Below are 22850 nucleotides of genomic sequence, written 5' to 3'. Positions count from 1 at the left end.
TCGCTTCACAACCAGAGGAAGACTTGGTGAAGCAAGAATTTTCTGCTTTGACATAAGAGAAGGCTGTGATGTTTCAAACTGACCACCTACCATCCCCAGATTGGCAGTGGGCATGAGGATAGCAACCCAATACCCTGGTGCGTGTTGCTGGTGCCAGAGAGAGCAGTATGGACCTTATTCTAAAATAATTTTGGTTGTGGGTCTCAACCAGTCTGTAGGCTCCCTCAAGGAGCAGTGGAAAGGCTTCGTTTTTCAGGGTTAAAAGTATTCTCCGGGCTGAGTCGACTTCACACACACCTTTTCCCAAAAGCATTTAAACGCATGCATATGTTCTGGCCTAAGAAGCCTGGACAATTTAAGGCTAATGGGTTGAGGTGCAATTTTTCATAGGGAAAATAGAGCATTTGATGCTGTCTGCAGCACAGTCGCATGTGTTTATGTGCACACTACACTCAAGGAAAATGTGACCCACAATTGTTCAGGAATCACTGGTACAAATGTTTCACTGAGAGTAACAAAATGAATACACGTCCCCGTGTTCACTCATTCATGCATTCGCTCATTGACCATATATGTTCCAGACCTTATTTTGGTTCTGGGAAGTAAATGGTAATTGACAAAATGTCCCTACCCAAAGAGCTCCCTTCTAGTGAAGAGGGGCGTGAAAAAAACAAGGAAAAGCCAAGGAAACAATCAAACAAAATAAAAAAAATTGTGGGAGAGTGTCGGAGAAGCTATCCCCTTCCATCGAAGGCCCGCAGACCCTGCGGGAGCCACCGCCGCTATGGATGATTGGGAGGATGCGGTGCACCAAGCAAAGCTGCCCAAGCAGGCTGAGCAATACAACAAAATGGTGGAATCAATGAAGAAAGCAGCAGGGATGGATGTGGAGTTGACAACTGAAGAAAGAAACCTCCTATCTGTTGCATATAAAAATGTGATTGGAGGGCTTCCCTGGTGGCGCAGTGGTTGAGAGTCCGCCTGCCGATGCAGGGGGACACGTCTTCGTGCCCCGGTCCGGGAAGATCCCACATGCCGCGGAGCGCCTGGGCCCGTGAGCCATGGCTGCTGAGCCTGCGCGTCCAGAGCCTGTGCTCCGCAACGGGAGAGGCCACAACAGTGAGAGGCCCGCGTACTGCAAAAAAAAAAAAGCATACAGGTGAATTTGCACTAAAAACCAGTATGATGGAGCTCCACTGTCATCTTTATATATAAATGGAACAGTTTCTGGTGACCAAGGCATCCAATTAGCTTCAGTTAAGACAACACCCAGACCCTGAAACTCAATGCCAGAGTTTCATGAAAGCTCTCCCCTATTATACTGACAGTTGGTAGAGTAAAAATGGAATCAAGTGTCTCATAATATGTTATTCTGTTGATTAGCTGGAATTTGTTAAAGAACTCCCAAAGACGATCACTGGGAAAATCAAACACAACGTTTTAAGAGACCACGAATGGGGTTGAACATAGCCTAACAAGAACACTGTGGTATTAAGTAGTTAACAGGGCTGCTTTCTTTTAGTCCTTGCTTCCTGATAATTCAGTGACTACTTAAAATGCTTAAGATTTTTTCTAGTTGAAAAATTCAACTGAATTTTTGTTTTGCACTTTGCCAAAAAATAAATAAGTAAAAATCTAAAATTATTTGGGAAGAAAATTATTACGATGACCAAACAACAACTTGTAGTGTTTAAAATAGCAGGGGTCAAATGATTAATTAGAAAAGCACAATAGACAATGAATTTATCTACTACATGATTAATTCAAAATAAAGAACTATTCTAACAGAAATGCTCAAGACAGAATTTCTTCTGCTTAAAATCTTTATATGCTACTCTTTTTTTTTTTTGGGGGGTACGTGGGCCTCACTGTTGTGGCCTCTCCCGTTGCGGAGCACAGGCTCCGACGCGCAGGCTCAGCGGCCATGGCTCACGGGCCCAGCCGCTCCGCGGCATGTGGGATCTTCCCGGACCGGGGCACGAACCTGTGTCCCCTGCATCGAGCAGGCAGACTCTCAACCACTGTGCAACCACTGTGCCACCAGGGAAGCCCTAATTCTTTAAGGTGAATTAAAATATTACTGTTAAAAGTGAGGAATGCAAAGAATTCAAAAGCCAATTAGTGAACTTAATTAAGTACTGTACTATACATTCTGAAGCAAACTCACTGTGAAATATCTAATGCTTGAATAAGATACAAAACGCTTAAGAGTTTTTAGTTATTCAAGAGCAATTAATAAATTTTTGTATCTTTACTTTTTGGACAATGTACATGACTTTTGATACATAATTTGACATAAAAACATCTTTTATGATATATCTACTTTATGACAATAAAGCAAGAGATTTACTAAGAGGCAGAAAGAAAAAGGAGAGATAGAGAACACCAGTCTTTAAGGAACAAATTTATTTTGATTTTTCTGAAAACATCAGAAACTGAAAAACAAGCTGAATATCTGGCCATACCAAAAGCAAAATACAAGTAAAAATAACATTTAGAAACCATGTTTAACTAAAGGGAAACATGTGGGTTTTTTTTTTTTTTTTTTTTGGCCGCACCATGCGGCTTGCAGGATCCTAGTTCCCCCACCAGGGACCAAACCCGCGCCCCCGGCAATGGAAGCGTGGAGTCCCAACCAGTGGACTGGCAGGGAAGTCCCAGCAAGGAATTTTTGTTTGTTTGTTTTGCGGTACACGCAGGCCCCTCACTGTTGTGGCCTCTCCCGCCGCGGAGCACAGGCTCCAGACGCACAGGCCCAGCGGCCATAGCTCACGGGACCAGCCGCTCCGTGGAATGTGGGATCTTCCTGGACCGGGGCATGAACCCGCGTCCCCTGCATCGGCAGACGGACTCTCAACCACTGCGCCACCAGGGAAGCCCGGGAAACATGTTTTAAAATATCAAATTTAACACTCTTTCCTCCACAGAGCAAAACAAGTTTTACTAAACCACAACACTGAAGTGGAGTTTAACTGACATAATTTTTTAAAATAAAAATTAAAAGGAAAAAAAGCACTCAATTCCCACCCTGGAATCTTGTCATTTATAGAATAACATGCTCAGATGTCAGTGAAAATAAACAGTTGGTAAACCTGAAAACAAATCTTTCAATGACTGAATTCAGATTCCAACAGAACACCGTACTACCTTACATTTGGGGAAGAATAGCTTTTGTCACACTAAGGTCTTACCAAATATTGATAAAAATACAAAAGAGGATTAAAAACAAACTACTAAATCAAAATCTTTCTGTAGAGTAGCAGCTTTCACAAAATAAAAGGAACCCAGTTCCACAGGCTTGTACCTTCTGTAAGCATACAGCAAATTTTATTCCCAGAGTCTTGTACTATCAAAATAAAAGTATCTTTGTCTTGGAAAAAGTCTGATGAAGGCACCAAAATCCTATCATCCGTGTTTCCCCAATGATAGTTACAATGCTCCTATCATCCTTTCAAAATAACTTCAACTTTTAAAGAGTTAACATTCTAAATATCTAAAGATATATAAGGAAGTTCCAGCCTCATCTGCATCAGCAAGGCCCTTTCTATTCTCTTTACTCCTCCCAAATCCTTCGTTTTACCAGCAGGACCACTAGCTAGGAGGATAAAAATATATTTCCGTGTTCAATAGCCAATAAACAAACATAGCCATTGGTGCAGGAAGACTTAACACTTACAATACTTCCGAACTTGTTAAAACTTAATAAAATCCAACTCCAAAAGCTAATTTCACGACCCTTTAGTATTCTCAATCCGGACATTTAATTTTGCAGCCCTCTTTGGTGTCTGTCTCTCCCATCTTTTTTCTGTTTTACCCTGGAGGAACCCTTGAAAAAACTTTCAAATTAAGGGGATCCTCAATGTATATGAGTGTGAGCACTAAGCTGAAAGATACTCTTGTTTCACAGAAATCCAGAACTGTCAGAATAGGACTCTGAGTTCTTCCTCTTCTCTCAGTGAAAAAATCCCAGGCTGAGATTTTGCGAAAGGGCACCTCATCCAGTCACATACCAGTGTTGGGAAAAGGAGGGGAAATGTTATTTAATTTGGTTTTGCAGTTCTGCGAGAGGAGTTTAAATAAGACCTGAGACTTGTTGCTTTCTTCATTCTCAAACCCAAGTGGCTGTGGAAACATTTCAAGAGTGCCTTAGGCAACGTAATTATTCCAAAGCGTCAGTTTCTTTTAATCTAAGACTCCTGTCACTTTTAAGAAAAAACATTTTTCTCCAGGCCCTTTCAGAAAACTGTTCATTTGTTCTTGCAACGAAAAAATGTCTCCTAAATAGCCTAGTTTCTGTAGCCATTCTTCATCTTCAAAGCATTTAGCAAAATCTGGCCTAGTATTTTATTGTACTTATAATTTACTGGTAATTCACCTTTCAACTCAAATATCCCGTGGAGAACTCTTCCTCTGATAAGTACTGGATTTCTGTATGTAGGAGATTTATGTGCTCTTTGTTCAGGTTTTAGTTTGGTTTTTTTTTTAAACAGCCTTGCATAAAATGGATCTTTAATGAAGTTAACCATCTTTGCAGCATTATTTAAAACTTTCTTCGTTTCATCTCCAAGTTTTTAATGTCAGCACTTCTCTGTGAAGAAAGCAGTGTGCTGTAACATCAACGTCAGGAGTTTCCTTTACTAAAATGAGGCAAAACTGTTCATGGAGGCAGCCACTGATGGGGCACCAGGAGTACAGATGACACACTGCTGTTTTTCAGATATGAAGACCTATTAAATTTAAACTGACCATTGTTTTGGGAGGCTCCTAGCAGGCGAAAGTTTCCTTGAATTTCCTTATAATTTACAAATCTTACAAATGCAACAGCATGACAAATATTCATGAAATCTGTTGATTCATCAGCAACTGCTGCTGCTTTTAAACAAAACCTCTTTAGTATCATGTGACATAAGTCAATTTAGTACATTGAGAGAAAAGTCTTTTCAATTTCTTGTACTGCTTCTTGACCTAGCATTTTAATGTTGTTACTGTTAGATTCTTACCGACTATGTGAATTTTTCTTTCCTGGAAAAAGTTCTGCTACTACATAATTTGCTTCCTAAACCTTTTCACTGAACGTGATTTTTCGAACAAAAGCTTTACTGTCTTGATATTCCAAAGCCATTAAAATAATCGTCTTTATTTGTCAGGGAGCTATGATTTATAGTTACAACTGCTGAAGCAAATGTTCGGTTTGTAAGTTGCATTTCACAAAGGATATGGAATGGAACAGCTTGAATAATAAGTCCATTTACATTGTAAAGTAGCTTACATTGTAAAGAATTTGCGTGCCTTGCTGCACTAGTATACTGTAATAACTCAGAAGACTAATTCTTCATAACTAACCTCATCAGAAATATCTAATTGTATGCCTAGAATGAACACTTCTATCTCACACCTTGCCTCCAAAAATTGCAGCACTGCACCGTCAGATTTGGTTGTAACAAATGTTATGAAAACATAAAAATGGGCATAGCTTCCACTGCAGGGAGTGCGGGTTCGATCCCTGGTTGTCGAACTAAGATCCCACATGCCTCGCGGAGCAGCCAAAGAAAAAGGCAGGCGGGGCATAAAAACTAAACAAGAAAATCACAAAAGGTACAAAAACTTCACAAAACAATACACTTCTAACCTATATGGCCCATGTTTTTGCAATGTTTACAACAAAGTGGCAGGGGACAGCTGAATTGCAAAATGCAAAAATTCCTTCCTTAGAATGAAAATTTCCCTCTGAGTTTCGATTTCACAGAGCTTGCTCACTCCCATAAGTCAGCTGGCAGTGCAGAAGCGGGGGAGTGGGGAAGGTAATCAAGAGGGAGAGGCCAACATCATCCTCCCGCCATCCTCCGCTCTGTGCAGTAGTGTTCACCAATTTATCCATAGGCTCTTCTAGCTCAACCAAATGCACACTGCTATATAGGGCTGGAAGATCTCTAACAAAACTATTAATGGGGCTGCTCAGTTATTTTGAGTACAGCATTATGCAGCACACCAACTCAAAAACAATATTTTTAGTAACAATTTTACATAGAATCCCAGCGACATCTCACAGAACCGTAGTTGAGAAATCCACCTCCAACACCAAACGATTTTTTTTCCTATGAGAGGTCATTTCCATGTGACTCAGATCCTTCTGTGACTTGACTTGCAAGTTCAGGTTTAGCGGCCCCCTCACTCACCACAGGTGTCTCAGATATTGGTTTTGTCTGACCCAGTTCCTCACTATCCTCTGGTACCACCTGCTGGTTATTTTTTTCTTCTGCTGCGTCCTTTTGATTTGATTTGTCACCAGATTCCAATTTAGCTTCTTTCCCATCTCCTGTTAGCGCTGCCTGCTTTGGGTTAAGCTGTGACGAGTCCTTGGCACTCTTCACCACCTCCTGGAGATTGTATTTTCTGAACAACGTGTAATCTTTCACAACACTCAGGCAACAGACAGCTTTAATGATTTCTACTACCACTGTGTACTGTGGATTGGTAAGATCTACTTTATTTTCCGAATTGAGGCTGCCTACTATTCCTGTAACAAAAATAACAGGAAAACAGGTTAAGAAGGATACCTTTAAGCTTAGCAGATACAAAAACAATCTTTCATCTCCTCCTATTTAGAACTTGTTAAAACAATATGTATATACTAGTCCACTCATCAAATTCCACTCTTCTACATGGACTTCCATCAAATTCCCTGAATGCTTTCAATAAATAAATACAAATAAAATCCTGAGACATTTAACAAGAGCACTTTTTTCCCCAAAGAAAATTCAATCTTGATTTGGAAAAGACTTTAGTATCTAACTACCAAAAAAATCTCATACCCAACATGCTGAGAAGTTAGGTTTGATATTATTTAAGGGCATTTTAATATACTTGTTCTGCACTCAAAAATGTAAGCCTTAAATCTCAAAAAAAAAAAAATCTTATGAACAAGTATTTACCGTGGCACACCTATGTAAAATCACTAAGAGAAACATACCTGCCAATTCTTTGATAACTTCTTCTCTATTCATGTGACTGTTATTTCGAGATTTATATACAATCTGAAATGTCCCTTTGTTTGGAGCTTTAAACCAGGGTTCCAAAAATGTTTCTGCATATTTTTTCATATCTTCTAAGAAAGCCTTGCATGTGCCTGAGATGGGTAACATTCGTAGAATAACCCGAGTCTTCTTCTTCTTGGTTTTGTATATATCTTGGAGAATATGATGCACCAATTTCTCAGGTTCTAAAATAAAAAGAAAAAATCAGCACAGAACAAACAGGTAAGTTTAAAAGTTCTCAGACATTTTAAACTCTTCAAACTCTCTAAAATGAATTTTCATTGGCAGTGACATAAATTGACAGTAGAGTAGAAAAAATCATCATAATGAATTTTAAACAAGTTTAACCAACCATTTTTCCCAATTAATATTTCTTTGGTGCCTACTCTGTATTAATACTGTATCTCATCTTTTAACTCTGCTTTTATCAGAAACAATTGTTCTTGAAGACACTGGAGTTAACTTATTTGTGATGTCTAATTTATCTGATGGCAACACCATGCTGTTGTTTTCCTGTATCAGCAACTATCGAAGTAATAAACATTAAATAGTACATGCTTTTTTACAAAAACAAAACAAAAATCTGCAAGTCACTTAAAAAGATTTAATCAACCCATTAGCTAAGTTTGTACAGAAGTCTAGATTTCAGACCTCAGAGGAGCCCCAGAGCCATGAATGCACAAGATCATAATGTAGTATTCAGGAGGCATCCTGACTATATACGAGTCTGTTTTGGGCTGCTGAGTGCTTTCAATATTTTTAAAGTAGTTAGCTACATTTAAAAACCTAGAAACTTCTCCAGATTTCCAACTTCTTTTGAAAAATCAGAAGATCTGGCTCCCCTAAGACTACATTCCCAAATGGCTGGAGCCATTCCAAACTGCCTGGGGTTGAGTAGCAGCTGCTCCTTTTAGACAGAACCGTGTATTCTTGTTTTGCCTAAAGCTACATACAGATAAAGTGGCAAAGCCAGGTTTCCACTCCTAAGCCCTATGTCCACCACCCCATTCTACCTCTCCATATGCCTAGTGCTAACACAGTGTAGAGAGGATGCAATCAAATGATTAACTGAGCCATGCCCATGAAGCCATTCTGTAGGCAGTGTTCTCGGAGACAGCTGTCCAGATATCACAGGATCAATAATCTTAAAATGTATTAGTCAGACACACCTATCCCAAGTGTCCTGATGAAGACTACATTATTTGCTCCACTCTCCACTGACTGGAATCTTCTCAGCCTCATCTCTGTAGATGCCTTAATGTCACCAACTTCTTTCTTCAAGGCAGCCTCCACATCATCATCTTCTGCCTCACTTCCAGAGGGTTGCTGATCCTTGTCTGCAAACTGTTTGCATAAAACTAATGAGCAGAAATGCCACAACAGCTTATGTTAAAAGCTCTTAATTAACTACTCATGTGAAACCCCCAGTGGCCATGGCTCACGGGCCCAGCCGCTCCGCGGCATGTGAGATCTTCCCGGACCGGGGCACACACCCGCGTCCCCGAACCCGCGTCGGCAGGCGGACTCTCAATCACTGCGCCACCAGGGAAGCCCCATATGCAATTTTTTAAGCCAAACTTCTGAAGTCCTATCATTATTCTCTTTTTTACCTAGCTCAGCAGAATTAATAACATGCCCATCCCCTGAGCTAGTAAATGACAGTACCTGAATTTAAATGCCCTCTGTACTATGCTCCTCCATTTAATTCCTTGGGGTGTACATGTGTGTATTGGTCCAAATCCTAAGCCAATAATATAATTATTTCCAAAATGGGACAATGAGACTTTATACGGTATTGTTTCAAAAAGTTCTTACTTTTTGAAATGTATTTTTATATGCATTTGAGAAGTAACTAGCACTAGTAAGTACTAAAAACACTATTTTAGAGATGTTATTGCTTAGGACAAACACATTACTACAACCATAATGTTCAAATGGTGGTAAGATATGGCAAAAACCTTAAGGACGAATGAAGTGTGCCCTTGTGAACTTGGACCAGCTAGTACCTAACCTACTTCAACCTCAGTGTCCCGGTGAGCAACACTTCACAAAGCTACGATGAGAAGTAAATGTTTCTGAAAGAGCTTCAGAAACAACGCCTGAACCGCAGGAAGCAATCTATACACGGGAGCAACCGTGATTAATGATGGGGGAAAAAAGCCCAAAGTGCAAGCATTTAAGCACAAGACCGGGTTGGGGTCGGGAGCCGAGACCTTGCAGGGGGGGCGGGGAGGACACAGAGGCGAGGACACGCCCCCTCACCGCCACTCAAGCGGCCAACCTCGCGCATGCGTATACAGGTAGCCGGCCTGCCACCCTTCCCTCCTCCCTCAAAGGCCTGCTGGCCCGCCCTCCCCGGGGCCGGTACCTTTTCTGGACCATACATGTCGTCGCCGTATTCGTTGAGCAGGCTGTAGGCCTCCTCCACGCACTTGCGCTCGTTCATGTTACAGGTAATGAGAATGCCCTGTAGCCCGGGCTCCAGCTGCCGGGGCCCGCCGCCATCGCAGCGCCGAGCCCGTTTGGCCTGCACGTACTGAGCCTTGCCTTTGCGCTTCCCGCCGCCAGGCTGAGGAGACTGCTGGACGGGGGACGCCATGGTACGTGAGAGCTGAGGCAAGTAAGAAACGTGCTTCTCCACGGCCCTCGCGCCCTCACTTCTGCGGGCGCGGGCTGATTACGTCGGGTATGCGCGATGACCTCCCCTAGTCCCGCCTCCAAGCCTCATTTCCGGTTCCGCCGGGTCCTAAAGCCGATGGGCGGCAGGCTGCGGAGAGGTGGCGTGAGGCCCGACCCTCGCCAGAATTGACAGGCACTCGCTTTCACCTCACTGCCGGAAAAAGGTGTTTCCCTAGAGAAGTGGCCTGCCTGCCGCAGGTGGAGGCGGCTTTGCAGCCATCCCAAAAGTGGCGGTAGTGGCACTTTCCAGAACGTTGATGCCGGTTCAAGCCTCCTAGATTCCGCAACCATCCTTGGCACCTGTTCCCCCAGCCTACCCTATAATTCTGTCAGCTTTCCAAAAGTTCCCAATAAATTCCTTTTCAGCCTAAATTTGCCAGAATATGTTTCTATATGACTTACAACCAAGAATGGTGGTTTGTCACACTGCTTTTCTCTGAGGTTTTATCCCTAGTCTCAGCAACTATCATGTTAATATATTATCTTTTAAAAATCGTTGAAAAGATGCCAGTCTTGAAGAATGTGTTCAGGAGGAGTAAGTGCTCCCCACACTCAGCCCCAACTACTCCTCAGGTACAAAGTTGTTGCCAGATTTCAGTTACTACAAATCCTAGAGGAGGTAACCTGCAAAAGGGGCACTGACCTGAGAGTCAATAATCTTTGATTCTAACCCCAGATTTACCATTATATCCAAAAATCTTATCACCATCTCATTTTTTCTTTCATCTTTGCTTCCGCCTTTACCTTTCAGAGTGTCATCTGTGGAGATTGCATAGCATATATTTCTGGAGGTCCTGAGTTGCTTGTGAAAGGCAGTCTTGTCACACTGGCCTTGCTGTGGTGTCAGGAGGCATAGAGAGAGCTGGCTGGAAAACTTTTTTCTTTTCAGCCTCAGTGCCTAGCATAGTGCCTTGCCCATAGTAGGTGCTCGAAAATGTTTTTGAATTGAATTCCACCCAAAAAGTGTTCAATAAACAAAAAAGGTTAAGACTCACGCTGTTGAAAGGGAAAGTACACCCCAGTCCTGATCCCATTAAACCATGTTAGAGAAGCTGGAAAACGGCATTGGTCTCCCCCAGAACCTCTCTTTCACTAGGTGAATTTCAGTTGCCCATACACTACCCTCTGTCGTTAGGATCTTAGAAGTTAGCATACAGATAAAAGTTAAGATACATAGTTTGACCCCTAAGCATATTTGAGTCCTACATGCTGGAGGCTGAATCAGGAGGCAAACTTGAAAACCAAACTCTGTTGTATTTCACGTTTGCTATGTTGGGAGAAACCCTATTAGGTGAGAAAAATATGCAAACTTCCAACCCCCAGTCTAGATATCAGAATTATATAAATTTCCCCCTCATCCCGTGGCAACTTCACATGACACTTCCACTTTCTCCTGAACTAGGCCCTTAATCCAGCTCTAAATAACTCAGCCTGTGTTTATTCTTGATTTTTCTTCTTTATTCTTTTTCATTTTTTTCTTCATGACTATGACATCATTATTTCATTTAGAGAGAGATTTCCTTGGCAATGCTGGAAACACAATTGTACACAGTTTCTGCTTATGTGAACTTTTACCTCCTTAGGGCACCAATCATGGTCAGTGGACTAATATCTATCACTGGGCACTAAGGGCTCTATGATGTGGCTTGTAAACCCCTCTTCTGGCTCCCGTATTTGTGTTTTTTAAAGAAGAAATGTTGACATTGTAGAAAGTGGCACTTGACATCTTGTGGAGTGTATAATGGTGCTCTGAGGAATTTGCCTTTTATTCTAACTAACCTATTTGCTTCACATATTCAGGAGGGCTTACAGTCCAACAAGTGAGGGGTTGGTGTAAGACATTCTAAATTTCCTTTTGCTTTATCTTCCTAACCTTCAAAGTTACTACCATTTAACTTATACTTGTATGTTCAGTACAGAATCCGTTCTGGCCCTGAACACAACACTCTTAGATACCCTTCAGGTTCTGACCTCGCTATCCATCCAGGGTTTCCTGCCTTATTCTCTTGATATCCAGCATCTTCAGATAATAGATGTTCTGATATTGAACCCCAGTATCCTCCTGACTTGATTGCTCAACACCTGCCACCTTCAGAGTTGGCATCATGTAAGATTTAAGAGCCCAAATTCTAAAGTCAAATCAAGTTCAAATCCCAGTTCTGCCATGCCCAGGCTGTGGGAGTCTGAGCAAGTTACCTAAGTCAAGTTTCTTAATTGACTTTAATGGAAAAAAAATTTAATGGAAATGATAATACCCACATCATGGGTTACTGGGAAAAGTCATTAAGGTCAGGCATGACAAGTGCTAAGCTCATAGTTACTGTTCAACAAATGTGGACTTGAAAACAGTTGTGGCTCATCGAAGCCTAGATTTTTTTTTTTTTGGCACTAGTATCCATTCCCCAATCCAGTCTCCTAAATTCATTATTTATCTCTTAATCTCTTATTTCAATGGTTCTTTTGTATGTGTAACTTATTGAAAGTTAAATTTAATCCTTTTAGGAAAGGAGCTAGAAGGGAAATAAATCAAAAAATAAAATAGTGCAAAGTAAAATAAAATACATAACACCTGCATGCCCTTACCTCTGCCAATTGGCTCCTGCCAATATTTGAATGAATGACACCCCAGGTGTTTCACTGGATTTGTCTCCTTAGCTGACAGCGCTTGTGTCACACTTGCACTTTCATCACACCTGCAAGCTACTTAAGAAAGATGTCCAACAGACTCATCCCACAGGTTGGAACCTAAATTTGAACGCATGTGAACTTGGGTCTATCCCTGGAGAACCACAGTTGGCCTGGCTCTTTGCTCCTATGTGCCTCTTCACTCAGCCCTATTGGGTGTTCAAAACTCCTGATCCTGGCCTCCCCCAGTTTGCTTCATCCCACCATTGCTGGAGTCTCAATTTTGACAGGTATGCTTCTCTAAGGCAAATTTTGCATTTTGTGGACCTAGGTTCTTGAAGGCAAAAGTGAATGAATCCTTTTTTCTCCAATTTTCTTCTCCAATTTTATACCCTATACATGTATGAATCTTTCTTCTTAAAACTTTTCCTGACGTTTCATGGGTACTTTCTCCCTACTCATTTGAGATTTTGTTGAATAATCTACATTTAAATTTAGTTGTTTTATTATTTAGTTCTACTTCTTTGAGTATTTCTAGATCCCCCTCCTGCTTCTTACTTCCACTTTATTATTTAATTTATTTTTATTTTTGGCTGCGTTGGGTCTTAGTTGCTGCACACGGGCTCTCTCTAGTTGCAGCGAGAGGGGGCTACTCCTGGCTGAGGTACGTGGTGCTTCTCATTGTGGTGGCCTCTCCTGTTGTGGAGCACAGGCTCAGTAGTTGTGGCACGTGGGCTCAGTAGTTGTGGCTCACAGGTTCTAGAGCACAGTCTCAGTAGTTGTGGCACACAGGCTTAGTTGCTCCGTGGTATGTGGGATCTTCCCGGACCAGGGCTTGAACCCGTGTCCCCTGCATTGGCAGGCAGGTTCTTTTTTTTTTTTTAAATCTTTATTGGAGTATAATTGCTTTACAATGGTGTGTTAGTTTCTGCTTTATAACAAAGCGTATCAGTTATACATATACATATGTTCCCAAATCTCTTCCCTCTTGCATCTCCCTCCCTCTCACCCTCCCTATCCCACCCCTCTAGGTGGTCACAAAGCACTGAGCTGATCTCCCTGTGCTATGCAGCTGCTTCCCACTAGCTATCTGTTTTACGTTTGGTAGTGTATATATGTCCATGCCACTCTCTCACTTTGTCCCAGCTTACCCTTCCCCCTCCCCATATCCTCAAGTCCATTCTGTCATAGGTCTGTGTCTTTATTCCCATCTTGCCCCTAGGTTCTTCATGACCTTTTTTTCCCCCTTAGATTCCATATATATGTGTTAGCATATGGTATTTGTTTTTCTCTTTCTGACTTACTTCACTCTGTATGACAGACTCTAGGTCCATGCACCTCACTACAAATAACTCAATTTTGTTTCTTTTTATGGCTGAGTAATATTCCATTGTATATATGTGCCACATCTTCTTCATCCATTCATCTGTTGATGGACACTTAGGTTGCTTCCAAGTCCTGGCTATTGTAAATAGAGCCGGCAGGCAGATTCTTAACCACTGCACCACCAGGGAAGCCCCTTACTTCCACTTTAATCAATGCTCCTAAGAATGAAGCCCTAATGGTAGAATCTCAGGCAGTTTTATAACTTAGAAATGTTTCCATTTGCAATTCAAATCATACTATGAGCTGCACATTCCACCAATGCATAACACTAGTCTTGAATAATACACTAATGCAAGAAGTATAAATTCAGAGTAGGTATAGTATGTATTGGGTTGGCCAAAGTAAAATGTTACAGAAAAACGTGAACGAACTTTTTGGCCAACCCAATATTTAAGAGCCCAGGGTAACTCAGGTATAGAGGATCTTTTAGCACAGATGAGGCCAAATAAGAATGATCTACATGAGTACTCAGTTTGAATAATTTGTATTTAAATTAAAAATTGGAAGTTGGAACTTCCTTGGTGGTCCAGCAGTTGACTCCATGCTCCCAATGCAGAGGGCCTGGGTTCAATCCCTGGTCAGGCAATTAGATCCTGCATGCTGCAACTAAAGATCCCACGTGCTGCAACTAAAGAGCCTACATGCCACAACGAAGATCCCACATGCCACAACTAAGAACTGGCACAGTCAAATAAATAAATATTTTTTTTAAAAAAATTGAAGGGAAGTCAATTAGAATACAGCATTCAGTGTACAGATGAACAGAGAGACAAACTGATTGGGAACACACTTTGAATATCCAACAGTCTTGGGTTTAAATACTAACTCCACTACTTTGCTAGCCTTATGACCTTGGGAAAGTTAACTGCTCTGAACTTCGTGTTCCTCATCTGTAAAATGAGAATAGCTATAATATATACCTTAAAGGTCATTGTGAGTATTGAATAATTCATGCCAGTCTCAGATAAATATATTCAATAAATGTTAGCTGCTGCTGTTTTGTTGTAGCTGTTGCTAATTGGAAGGTTTGATGAGGGTAATTTTTATCAAACCAGAATTGAGTTTAAGGCCCAGGCTTTTTGAGTTGGTCAGTTGGCCTTGAAGTATCTCCAGTCACCATTTACTGATTCCCAGGACCTGAGAGATACCTTATTATATCTAAGTGTGTTAATATGGAAAGATTTACAAGATACATTGGAAACTGGGGTAAAAATCAAAGTAAGGTATGTGTAGTATGAACCAATTCATGTTTTAAAAGGAAATATATATGTGCATATATGTACACATACATACATATGTGTCAATCCTATATATGTATATGTATACATATATGTATATATCATATACATATATATCTCTCAAAATGATGCTTAGTAAGAGTTCTGTTGTTCTCCACATTTCTCAACTAAAACTCAAAGCTAAGAATTAAGAGGCACTGTCTCTGCCCTTTCCAGTATAAAAAGAACTGTCAACAAAGTCTAAGGCATGTCTAAGTTTGGAAAAAGTTGGCTCAATTAGCCCTGCTATCCCCATACCACTCTGCTTCCCAGTTTACATCAGAAGCCTGGGGACAGGAGAGTAGAGAGTGCTTTCACCCCCTTTCCTGCTTCTAATTTCCACTTTAGTCAATGCTCCTAAGAGTGATTTCACCCCCTGTGCAGCGAGGGGCATCAAGGGAATCTCTCATAACAGTTAAAGGTGCCTGGAAGAAAAAGAGACTGGCATCATATCCTGGGTTGATGTCCCCTTCCTTCTGGCTAAGTGAGAAAATGAGTCAGAATGGGAAGTAGAGGCAGATGGCAGGGCACAGAGTGAGAGAATGGGGAGGGACAACAGAGAAGAGGACTGCCACCCAAGATAGGGTGTTCTAAAGATGTGTGAGGATCTGTGTCAAGTAGACTCCCAGAAAGTACCTGGGCTTAAACAAGTAGACCCAACAGACAAAGGATTAAAGTCACACTGTCATGGTAACTCCTCTTACCCTAATCTTTTTTCCTTACCCTCCAAAACAGAGGATCTAGTGTTTAGAATTGGGAGGGGGGAAAATGTGTCTGGGAGATAGAAAAGACCATTTGTCTCTATTCCAGGCACGATAGTGGGAGGAGCAGCAGAAAGAGTGGCCAGCCCTCATGTCCACTGCAGGTCCCCAGAAGCACAGAGCAAGTCTATGCTGGGGAGAGGGGAGCAGGTACAATGTACATGGAGTCTGAGATTTAAATTTTGAGTGGACAAACTTTTAATAACTGAAAATGATTTGAAAGTTGTAGGACCATCCCAAGAAGTCTTTCATTTTTGTCAGTTTGATTACTATGTGACTTGGCATGTTCCTCCTTGGGTTTATCCTGCCTGGGCCTCTCTGTGCTTCCTGGACTTGGGTGACTGTTTCCTTTCCCATGTTAGGGAAGTTTTCAGCTATTATCTCTTCAAATATTTTTTCAGGTCCTTCCTCTCTCTCCTTCTGGGACCTCTATAATGCTAATGTTGATGCATTTAATGTTGTCCCAGAGGGCTCTTAAACTGTCCTCATTTCTTTTCATTCTTTTTTTCTTTGTTCTGTTCTGTAGCAGTGATTTCCACAATTCTGTCTTCCAGTTCACTTATCCATTCTTCTGCCTCAGTCACTCTGCTACTGATTCCTTCTAGTGAATTTTTCATTTTAGTTATTGTATTGTTCATCTCTGTTTGTTTGTTCTTTAGTTCTTCTAGGTCTTTGTTAAACATTGCTTGCATCTTCTTGATCCTTGCCTCCATTCTTTTCCCAAGGTCTTGGATCATCTTCACTATCATTATTCTGAATTCTTCTTCTAGCAGATTGCCTATCTCCACTTCACTTAGTTGTTCTTCGGGGGTTTTATCTTGTTCCTTCATCTGGGACATATTCCTCTGCCGTCTCATTTTGTCTAACTTTCTGTGATTGTGGTTTCCGTTCCACAGGCTGCAGGATTGTAGTTCTTCTTGCTTCTGCTGTCTGCCCTCTGGTGGGCGAGGCTTTCCCATAGGCCTGTGCAGGCTTCCTTATGGGAGGGACTCCACTGGTGGGTGTTGCTGGGTCTTGTCCCTCTGGTGGGCAGGGCTGTGCTCAGGAAAACTTTAAACAACCTGTCTGCTGATGGGTGGGGCTGTGTTCCCACCCTATTGGTTGTTTGGCCTGAGGCGACCCAGCACTGGAGCCTACAGGCTGTTTGCTGGGGCTAATGGCAGCCTCTGAGAGGGCTCACACCAATATGTACTCCCCAGAACTACTGCTGTCAGTGTCTTTGTCCCTGCCATGAGCCACAGCCACCCCCTTCCTCCACAGAAGACCCTCTAATACTAGCTGGTAGGTCTGGCCCAGTCTCTTTTGAGGTCACTCCTATTTTTCTCCTGGGTTCTGGTGCACACAGGACCTTGTGTGTGCCCTCCAGGAGTGGAGTCTCTGTTTCCCCCAGTCCTGTGTATTTCCTGTGATCACACCCCACTGGCTTTCAAAGCCAGATTCTCTGGGGGGTCCTCCTCCTGTTACCAGACCCCCAGGCTGGGAAGTCTGATGTGGGGCTCAGGACTTTCACTCCTGTGGGAGGGCCTCCATGGTACAATTGCTCTCCAGTCCATGGGTCTCCCACCTGGCAGGTATGGGATTTGATTTTATCGTGATTGCACCCCTCCTACTATCTTGTTGTGGCTTCTTCCTTGTCTTTGGCTGTAGGGTATCTTTTTTGGTAGGTTCCAGCATTTTTCTGTTGATGGTTGTTCAGCAGTTAGTTGTGATTTTGGTGTTGCGGTAAGAAGGGGTGAGCCCATGACCTTCTATTCTGCCATCTTGAACTCAAGCCCCCCTCCAAGAAATCATTAAGTGATGGAAAATGGATATTGAATACCAAGGGGGAAAACAGAAATTGGGGGGAAAATAAAGTTTTGAGTTAAGACTCATTTGAAAAACTACAGTTACATATATATGTAATTTTTATATAGATATATATATACAGAAATTTACACACATATATATATATGTATATCTCCCTCCCACTCCCTACACACACACACCCTGTTTTGCAATACATTGACTACTTTTTTATTTTATGTCATTCTGTATTTTTTATTTTGTTTTTGGCCACATGCATGTATTCTTTTTACAAGTTAAAATAAAGTGCCATTTACTTGATGTGGATATTCACAAAAGTATTTCTCTTTCCTCCTTGGGTCTACAGCTAGACTAATTTCTCAGCCCCCTGTAAGTAAGGGTGGTGAAATGTGGGTGGAAGCGATTCATGCCTCTAGGCCTAAATTCTTATGAGATCCTTCACAAATGCACTCTTCTTTCTGATGTTCCCTTGCTCTGGCTCTCATTCTCCTGCTTGCCAACTTGCTGATTTTAGAGGATCCAATTCAGGACTCTTATGAGGCCTAGGGGAGAGTGAAACCTGTGAATATAAGGATTATGACTACTTTGTGGAGGGGAGCTGCCCAGGAAAGCACATCATCCAGGAACTTCTGCATTAGACTTAAGCCTCTGAGTTTTGGGTTTGTTTCTGCAGCATAGCCTAGCACACTTTAACTAATATACTGGGAATTTAAAGTTTGTTCAGAATGTCTTTACTATTTTTGTTAGAGTCTTATTGTCCATAGTGATTATAACACTGTCCTTCTGATAAATTGAAAGAACAGGCCTCATAACAAAATGAAGAGAACATGGGTTTTGAAGTCTGACCTGAGTAGAAAGCCCAGTTCTGTTTTTTTTTCAGTAGACTCATAGGGAAATCCTGGCCTGGTGGCCCAGGCCTCTGTTTTCTTGCCAAAACACCACATCATGCCTTTTACTCCCTCCTTACAAAATGTATATGAAAGACTTCTATCTGGAAGTAGATTACAAAATGGTTGAGACAGTACTATAAACTTTGTGCTTTTTCCTGTAGAACCATTTATGAAAATATTTTTATTTTTGAAGGATTTCTTTGTTATTGTTGCTTAAATTATTTGGGGGAAATATTCATAACTTCAGACTCTTTTACATGTTGAGAAAGATTTAGTCAACCTTGGCTGGTGCGACAGGAAATCAGGAGAGAGTCAGAGAATGTTCCAGGTAACTTTTTTCCACTTTTGACTTAATTATGCCAATTCCACAAAACACACACACACACACCCAGCTCTCTGCAAGTGATGGAAAAGCTCAGTGGGGCTCAGAGAAGGCCTGCCATTTTCCCTCTGCGTTTGTATATGTAGGGGGCAGGGTATATTGGGAAGAATAAAAATGGAAAGATGGGGTCTAATCACATATCAGTTATGTCACCTTGCCCTTTTCCCCTTTCCCATTCTCTTGGGAACTTTATGGGTAGGCAGCTTAAGGGCTATTTTGACATGTTCATTATCAAAATCTTTGCTCCAGTCAAGTTGCTTCTAGGTGTAATCAAACAACTTGACATTAAAGTAGAAGGATATGACCCTTCCAACAGAGTCACTTTCAAGTTGTATGACTTATTTTAAGGTTATTTGATCTCTACTCAAATCATTTCCTCATATTTAAAAAAAAATGGGCATAGTTCTACTTACCTTACAGAGCTGCTATATGAGATACAAAGAACATTCAAGAAATGGTAATTCTGTTCCATTCCATGTAAGAGATGATTCCAACACTAATCCCATTTTCCTTGTTGTTGTTGTCTTAAGATGGAAAAGGGGGTATGTTAAAAGAATCTCTCAAAAGCCTGGTCTTGGCTGGGAAGTACATTTATTTATTCAGGTTTTTCTTAAGACAGGTGGGTATAAGAATGATCCAATAGCTTAAGTCAGAATCCTCCAGAAGATCTCGTTTCAAATAATCTTAGAAAAAGACTCAAGTGTTTTCCCAGAGAAAACAGCGATCCCTATAAAATAAGGGATGTAGGTGTAAACAAAAATTCAACCAGGTAAATTTTAAAGCTCTAAGTGGCTTTACTGAACAATCCATAAGTTGAAAAGCATCCAGTCTCGCAAGTAGAGAGGAGCTCCAAAGAACTACACAGAGGGAAAGGTTTTTAAAGGCAAGACAAGGAAGTCAAACAAAAAAGATTATTTCAGATTTATCTGTGGGGGACAAAGGGGTCTACGTGGCAGACTGCTTCATCTTTCTTTGGGGGATGGAAAGGATTACTTCATTGATGCTGACCAGAAAATTCCATATTGACCAGTTAGAATTACATTCCTGGAGAATGTTGTAAGCTTTTGAGAGAATACAATGCTCCAGGGAGATAGTTATGATTATTATAAGCAGGATAATTCCCAATGTTTGGAGTGTACTTTGGAGCCATGGTCCCCAAGAACCAAACCAATCAAAATCAAATAAGTCAAAAAAAGACTCTGAAGGAGTCGTCTTTTTAAGCCAAGTGGCTTACTTCAGTGGTCTTATGGAACTGAATTTCACCCTTCCCAGAACCTTCCCAGAATTTCAACCTTTCATGTAGGTGCAGTGTGTGGTGTTGGCCACAACACAGACACTTCCTTGTTCAGCTAAAAGGCAATCAAGGGCTAACCTATTATCAAGAACAACTTTAGCCAGAGAGTCTAAGGATTTTTGTTGGATAGCTATTGCTAAAGCAGTTAATTCTGCAGTATTTTCAAGAGTTAAGGAGAGGTTCCTCATTTGCATCTACTCCTAACTAGGGAGTAGGGGTCTGTCAAAGGGAGCTAACTTTGAATCATGAATGCCTCCTGGTTATTTCCGTTTGAATCTGTATAAGGGTCTGTAGGCCACACAGGCAGTTTTATTCGGGTTACCCTTACTTTATATTCCTTTCTTTGTTAAGATCCTCGCTGCAAAATTCCCCAAGTTTGCAGTAGTTAACCAGAGACAGGGAAATGCACTGGGGGTCTTTGGCACCCTGGGCAGATAGGAGTTTTTTATGACAAATCCAGCAGTCTGAGAAGTTACACACACACCCTCCCCCTTAACAAAGGCCTGGGAGATACAATCAATGGTGTCATCTTTCCAGGTCAAAGGAAGAAACGGAAAAAGAGAGGGTTTCATGTTTAGTTAAAGTATCAAGTCTTGATCTGGCATCTTGGAAGGAAGCAGTCTACCTTGATGTCAGCTACTTATCTTCCTAGTCAATTTGATTTGGCATTCTCCAGCGTTTTTACAGGATCAGATGTCAGGGTAGAGCCTTCTTTAGCTGTGAGATGTACATCCAAGGTTCTAGTCCCTGAAGTTTGGCTGCCACCTGGGTAGTGAGGAGGACCTCCTTCCAAGGAGATTTACTTTGTTCTTACTAACTCCAAATCAGAAGGGTGGGAGAAAACTGGAAATGTTAGTTTGGAGAGTTGTAGCCAGATTTCAGAAAGCTGGAAGGATTTAGAATCCAGTCCAGGGAACTCCCTGGCAGTGGTTAGGACTTGGTGTTTTCATTGCGGTGGCCCGGGTTCGATCCCTGGTCAGGGAACTAAGATCCCACAAGCCGCACGGCCAAAAAAAATAAATAAGAATCCAGTCCAATTTGCAAGTATAAAAGAAAACCTCAAAGACAATCAACAGGATTATAATCTAACATTTGCCTAAATTTCAAATGACCTTTTCCCTTTCGTGTTTTGTTTTTATTTTTGTTTTTCTGATAAGAATTACCTCCCTGAAGTTTATACTTTAACATTTATATCTCAGAGGCATGGTGAAGGAATGCAGGTTCCTCCAAGAAGGACTTTGGTTTCCTAAGGCCAATAATTTATGTCTTCTGAGATAAATAGGAGATGTTTGGGGATTGGTAAAATGAATAGGTGAATTTGAACTGCACTAGGCTGTATTTCTAGTTTTTCAAGGATTTGTGAGGTAAGGACAGTGATGCCAAATCCAGCCTCTGTACCCCGGTACCGAATTAAATCTCAGAGACAGAGTTTTAGGTAAAGTAGAAAAGAATAGCTTTATTGCTTTGCCAGGCAAATGGGGGCCACAGCAGGCTAATGCCCTCAAGATTGTGTGTCCCGACCTGGAGGGTATACTGAGTTGTTTTATAGTAATGGTTCATACAGGAGGGCATGATCAGCTCATGGACATTCTTCTGACTGGTTGGTGGTGAGGCAATTGGGAGTCAGCATCATCGACCTTCTGTTTCCAACTGGTCTTGGGTCTATGTGCTTGTGGGCAGCATACAGTTAACTTCTTTCACCTGGTGGGGGTTTCAGTATCTGCAGAAGAGCTCAAAGATATTCTTTTTTTTTTTTTTTTTTTTTTTTTTTGTGGTACGCGGGCCTCTCGCTGTTGTGGCCTCTCCCGCTGCTGAGCACAGGCTCCAGACGCGCAGGCTCAGCGGCCATGGCTCACGAGCCTAGCCGCTCTGCGGCATGTGGGATCTTCCCGGACCGGGGCACGAACCCGTGTCCCCTGCATGGGCAGGCGGACTCTCAACCACTGCGCCACCAGGGAAGCCCTCAAAGATATTCTTATGTGTATCCCTTGAGGGGGAACCAGGACCCTGCCCCAAGGCTGCTGCACTATTGTTTCTTGACTGCTCCACCCTTGTCTCTGCATCCCCTCCCTTCCCTGATTGGCAACTGTTTGAACCTGCCCTTTGGAACTCAGGGAAGGTCATGGAGGCTGAAGACTATTTCATTCATCAATAAATGGGAGACACACAAAGACTTTTGTGCCCAGGAGCCCCACAGGGTCCTGCTCAGTTTCAACAGTTGCTCTCAATTCCTCAAAGAACTGGGTTGTAGCCTACTTACGGATTGACATAACCATCCACTTATGTTAGAATGTTTTTCTTTCCTTCTGGGTACATTTAGCTTAGAAGAGAATGTCTAAAATTTTTTTTCTATCAGGCTCTGAATATCAGCTTCCAATTTGGCCAAATTTCTCATTATGAAGTTATGTCAGATTTCAGCTGGGACAAGCAGTGAATACTTCTGACAATATTGAACAACTTCTTGTGTCACCGAGTAGGACCCTATGGGGCCTTCCCAGGACAGACGTTTTCCCCATACCCTCTGCTTTAGCTCCTCTCTGAAGTACCTAGATAACAGTGTCTGATGCACATTTCCTGAGTTGTTTTACAGATGCTAAAACCCCCACCAAATGGAAGACATTAAATACTTGATGACCATGAGCACATAGCCAGCAGGCATACTGGAGCATAAAGATTGATAACGTTAACCCCTGTGACACTGCCCTATTACCTCACCATC

The 22850-nt window shown here is 41.8% G+C and overlaps 1 protein-coding gene across 1 annotated transcript; it reads right to left on the bottom strand.

Moving 5' to 3' along the window:
* Nucleotides 1-2389: 2389 nt before the first annotated feature.
* Nucleotides 2390-9754, bottom strand: THUMPD1 (THUMP domain 1 NAT10 acetyltransferase adaptor). Its single transcript, XM_081257979.1, has 4 exons — nucleotides 9403-9754; nucleotides 8204-8378; nucleotides 6971-7219; nucleotides 2390-6517 (listed from the first exon to the last, which is right to left on the bottom strand). Exons 1-4 carry the CDS (start codon nucleotides 9631-9633, stop codon nucleotides 6096-6098), a joined length of 1077 nt encoding a protein of 358 aa, XP_081114105.1. The 5' UTR covers nucleotides 9634-9754; the 3' UTR covers nucleotides 2390-6095.
* Nucleotides 9755-22850: the final 13096 nt, after the last annotated feature.

Source organism: Mesoplodon bidens, assembly GCF_964165515.1.
Source record: "Mesoplodon bidens genome assembly, chromosome: 15".
Classification (NCBI taxonomy): Eukaryota; Metazoa; Chordata; class Mammalia; order Artiodactyla; family Ziphiidae; genus Mesoplodon; species Mesoplodon bidens.
This window is presented reverse-complemented; position numbering and strand designations above follow the sequence as displayed.

Bases quoted from the DNA above. Each gene is read 5' to 3' on its own strand.
- THUMPD1 (XM_081257979.1), bottom strand. From the start codon at position 9,633: ATGGCGTCCCCCGTCCAGCAGTCTCCTCAGCCTGGCGGCGGGAAGCGC. The intron at 8,379-9,402 runs GTACCGGCCCCG...TTATGCAAACAG, and splicing joins ACATGTATGGTCCAGAAAAG to TTTGCAGACAAGGATCAGCA. The intron at 6,518-6,970 runs GTATGTTTCTCT...TTTTTGTTACAG, and splicing joins AGTTATCAAAGAATTGGCAG to GAATAGTAGGCAGCCTCAAT.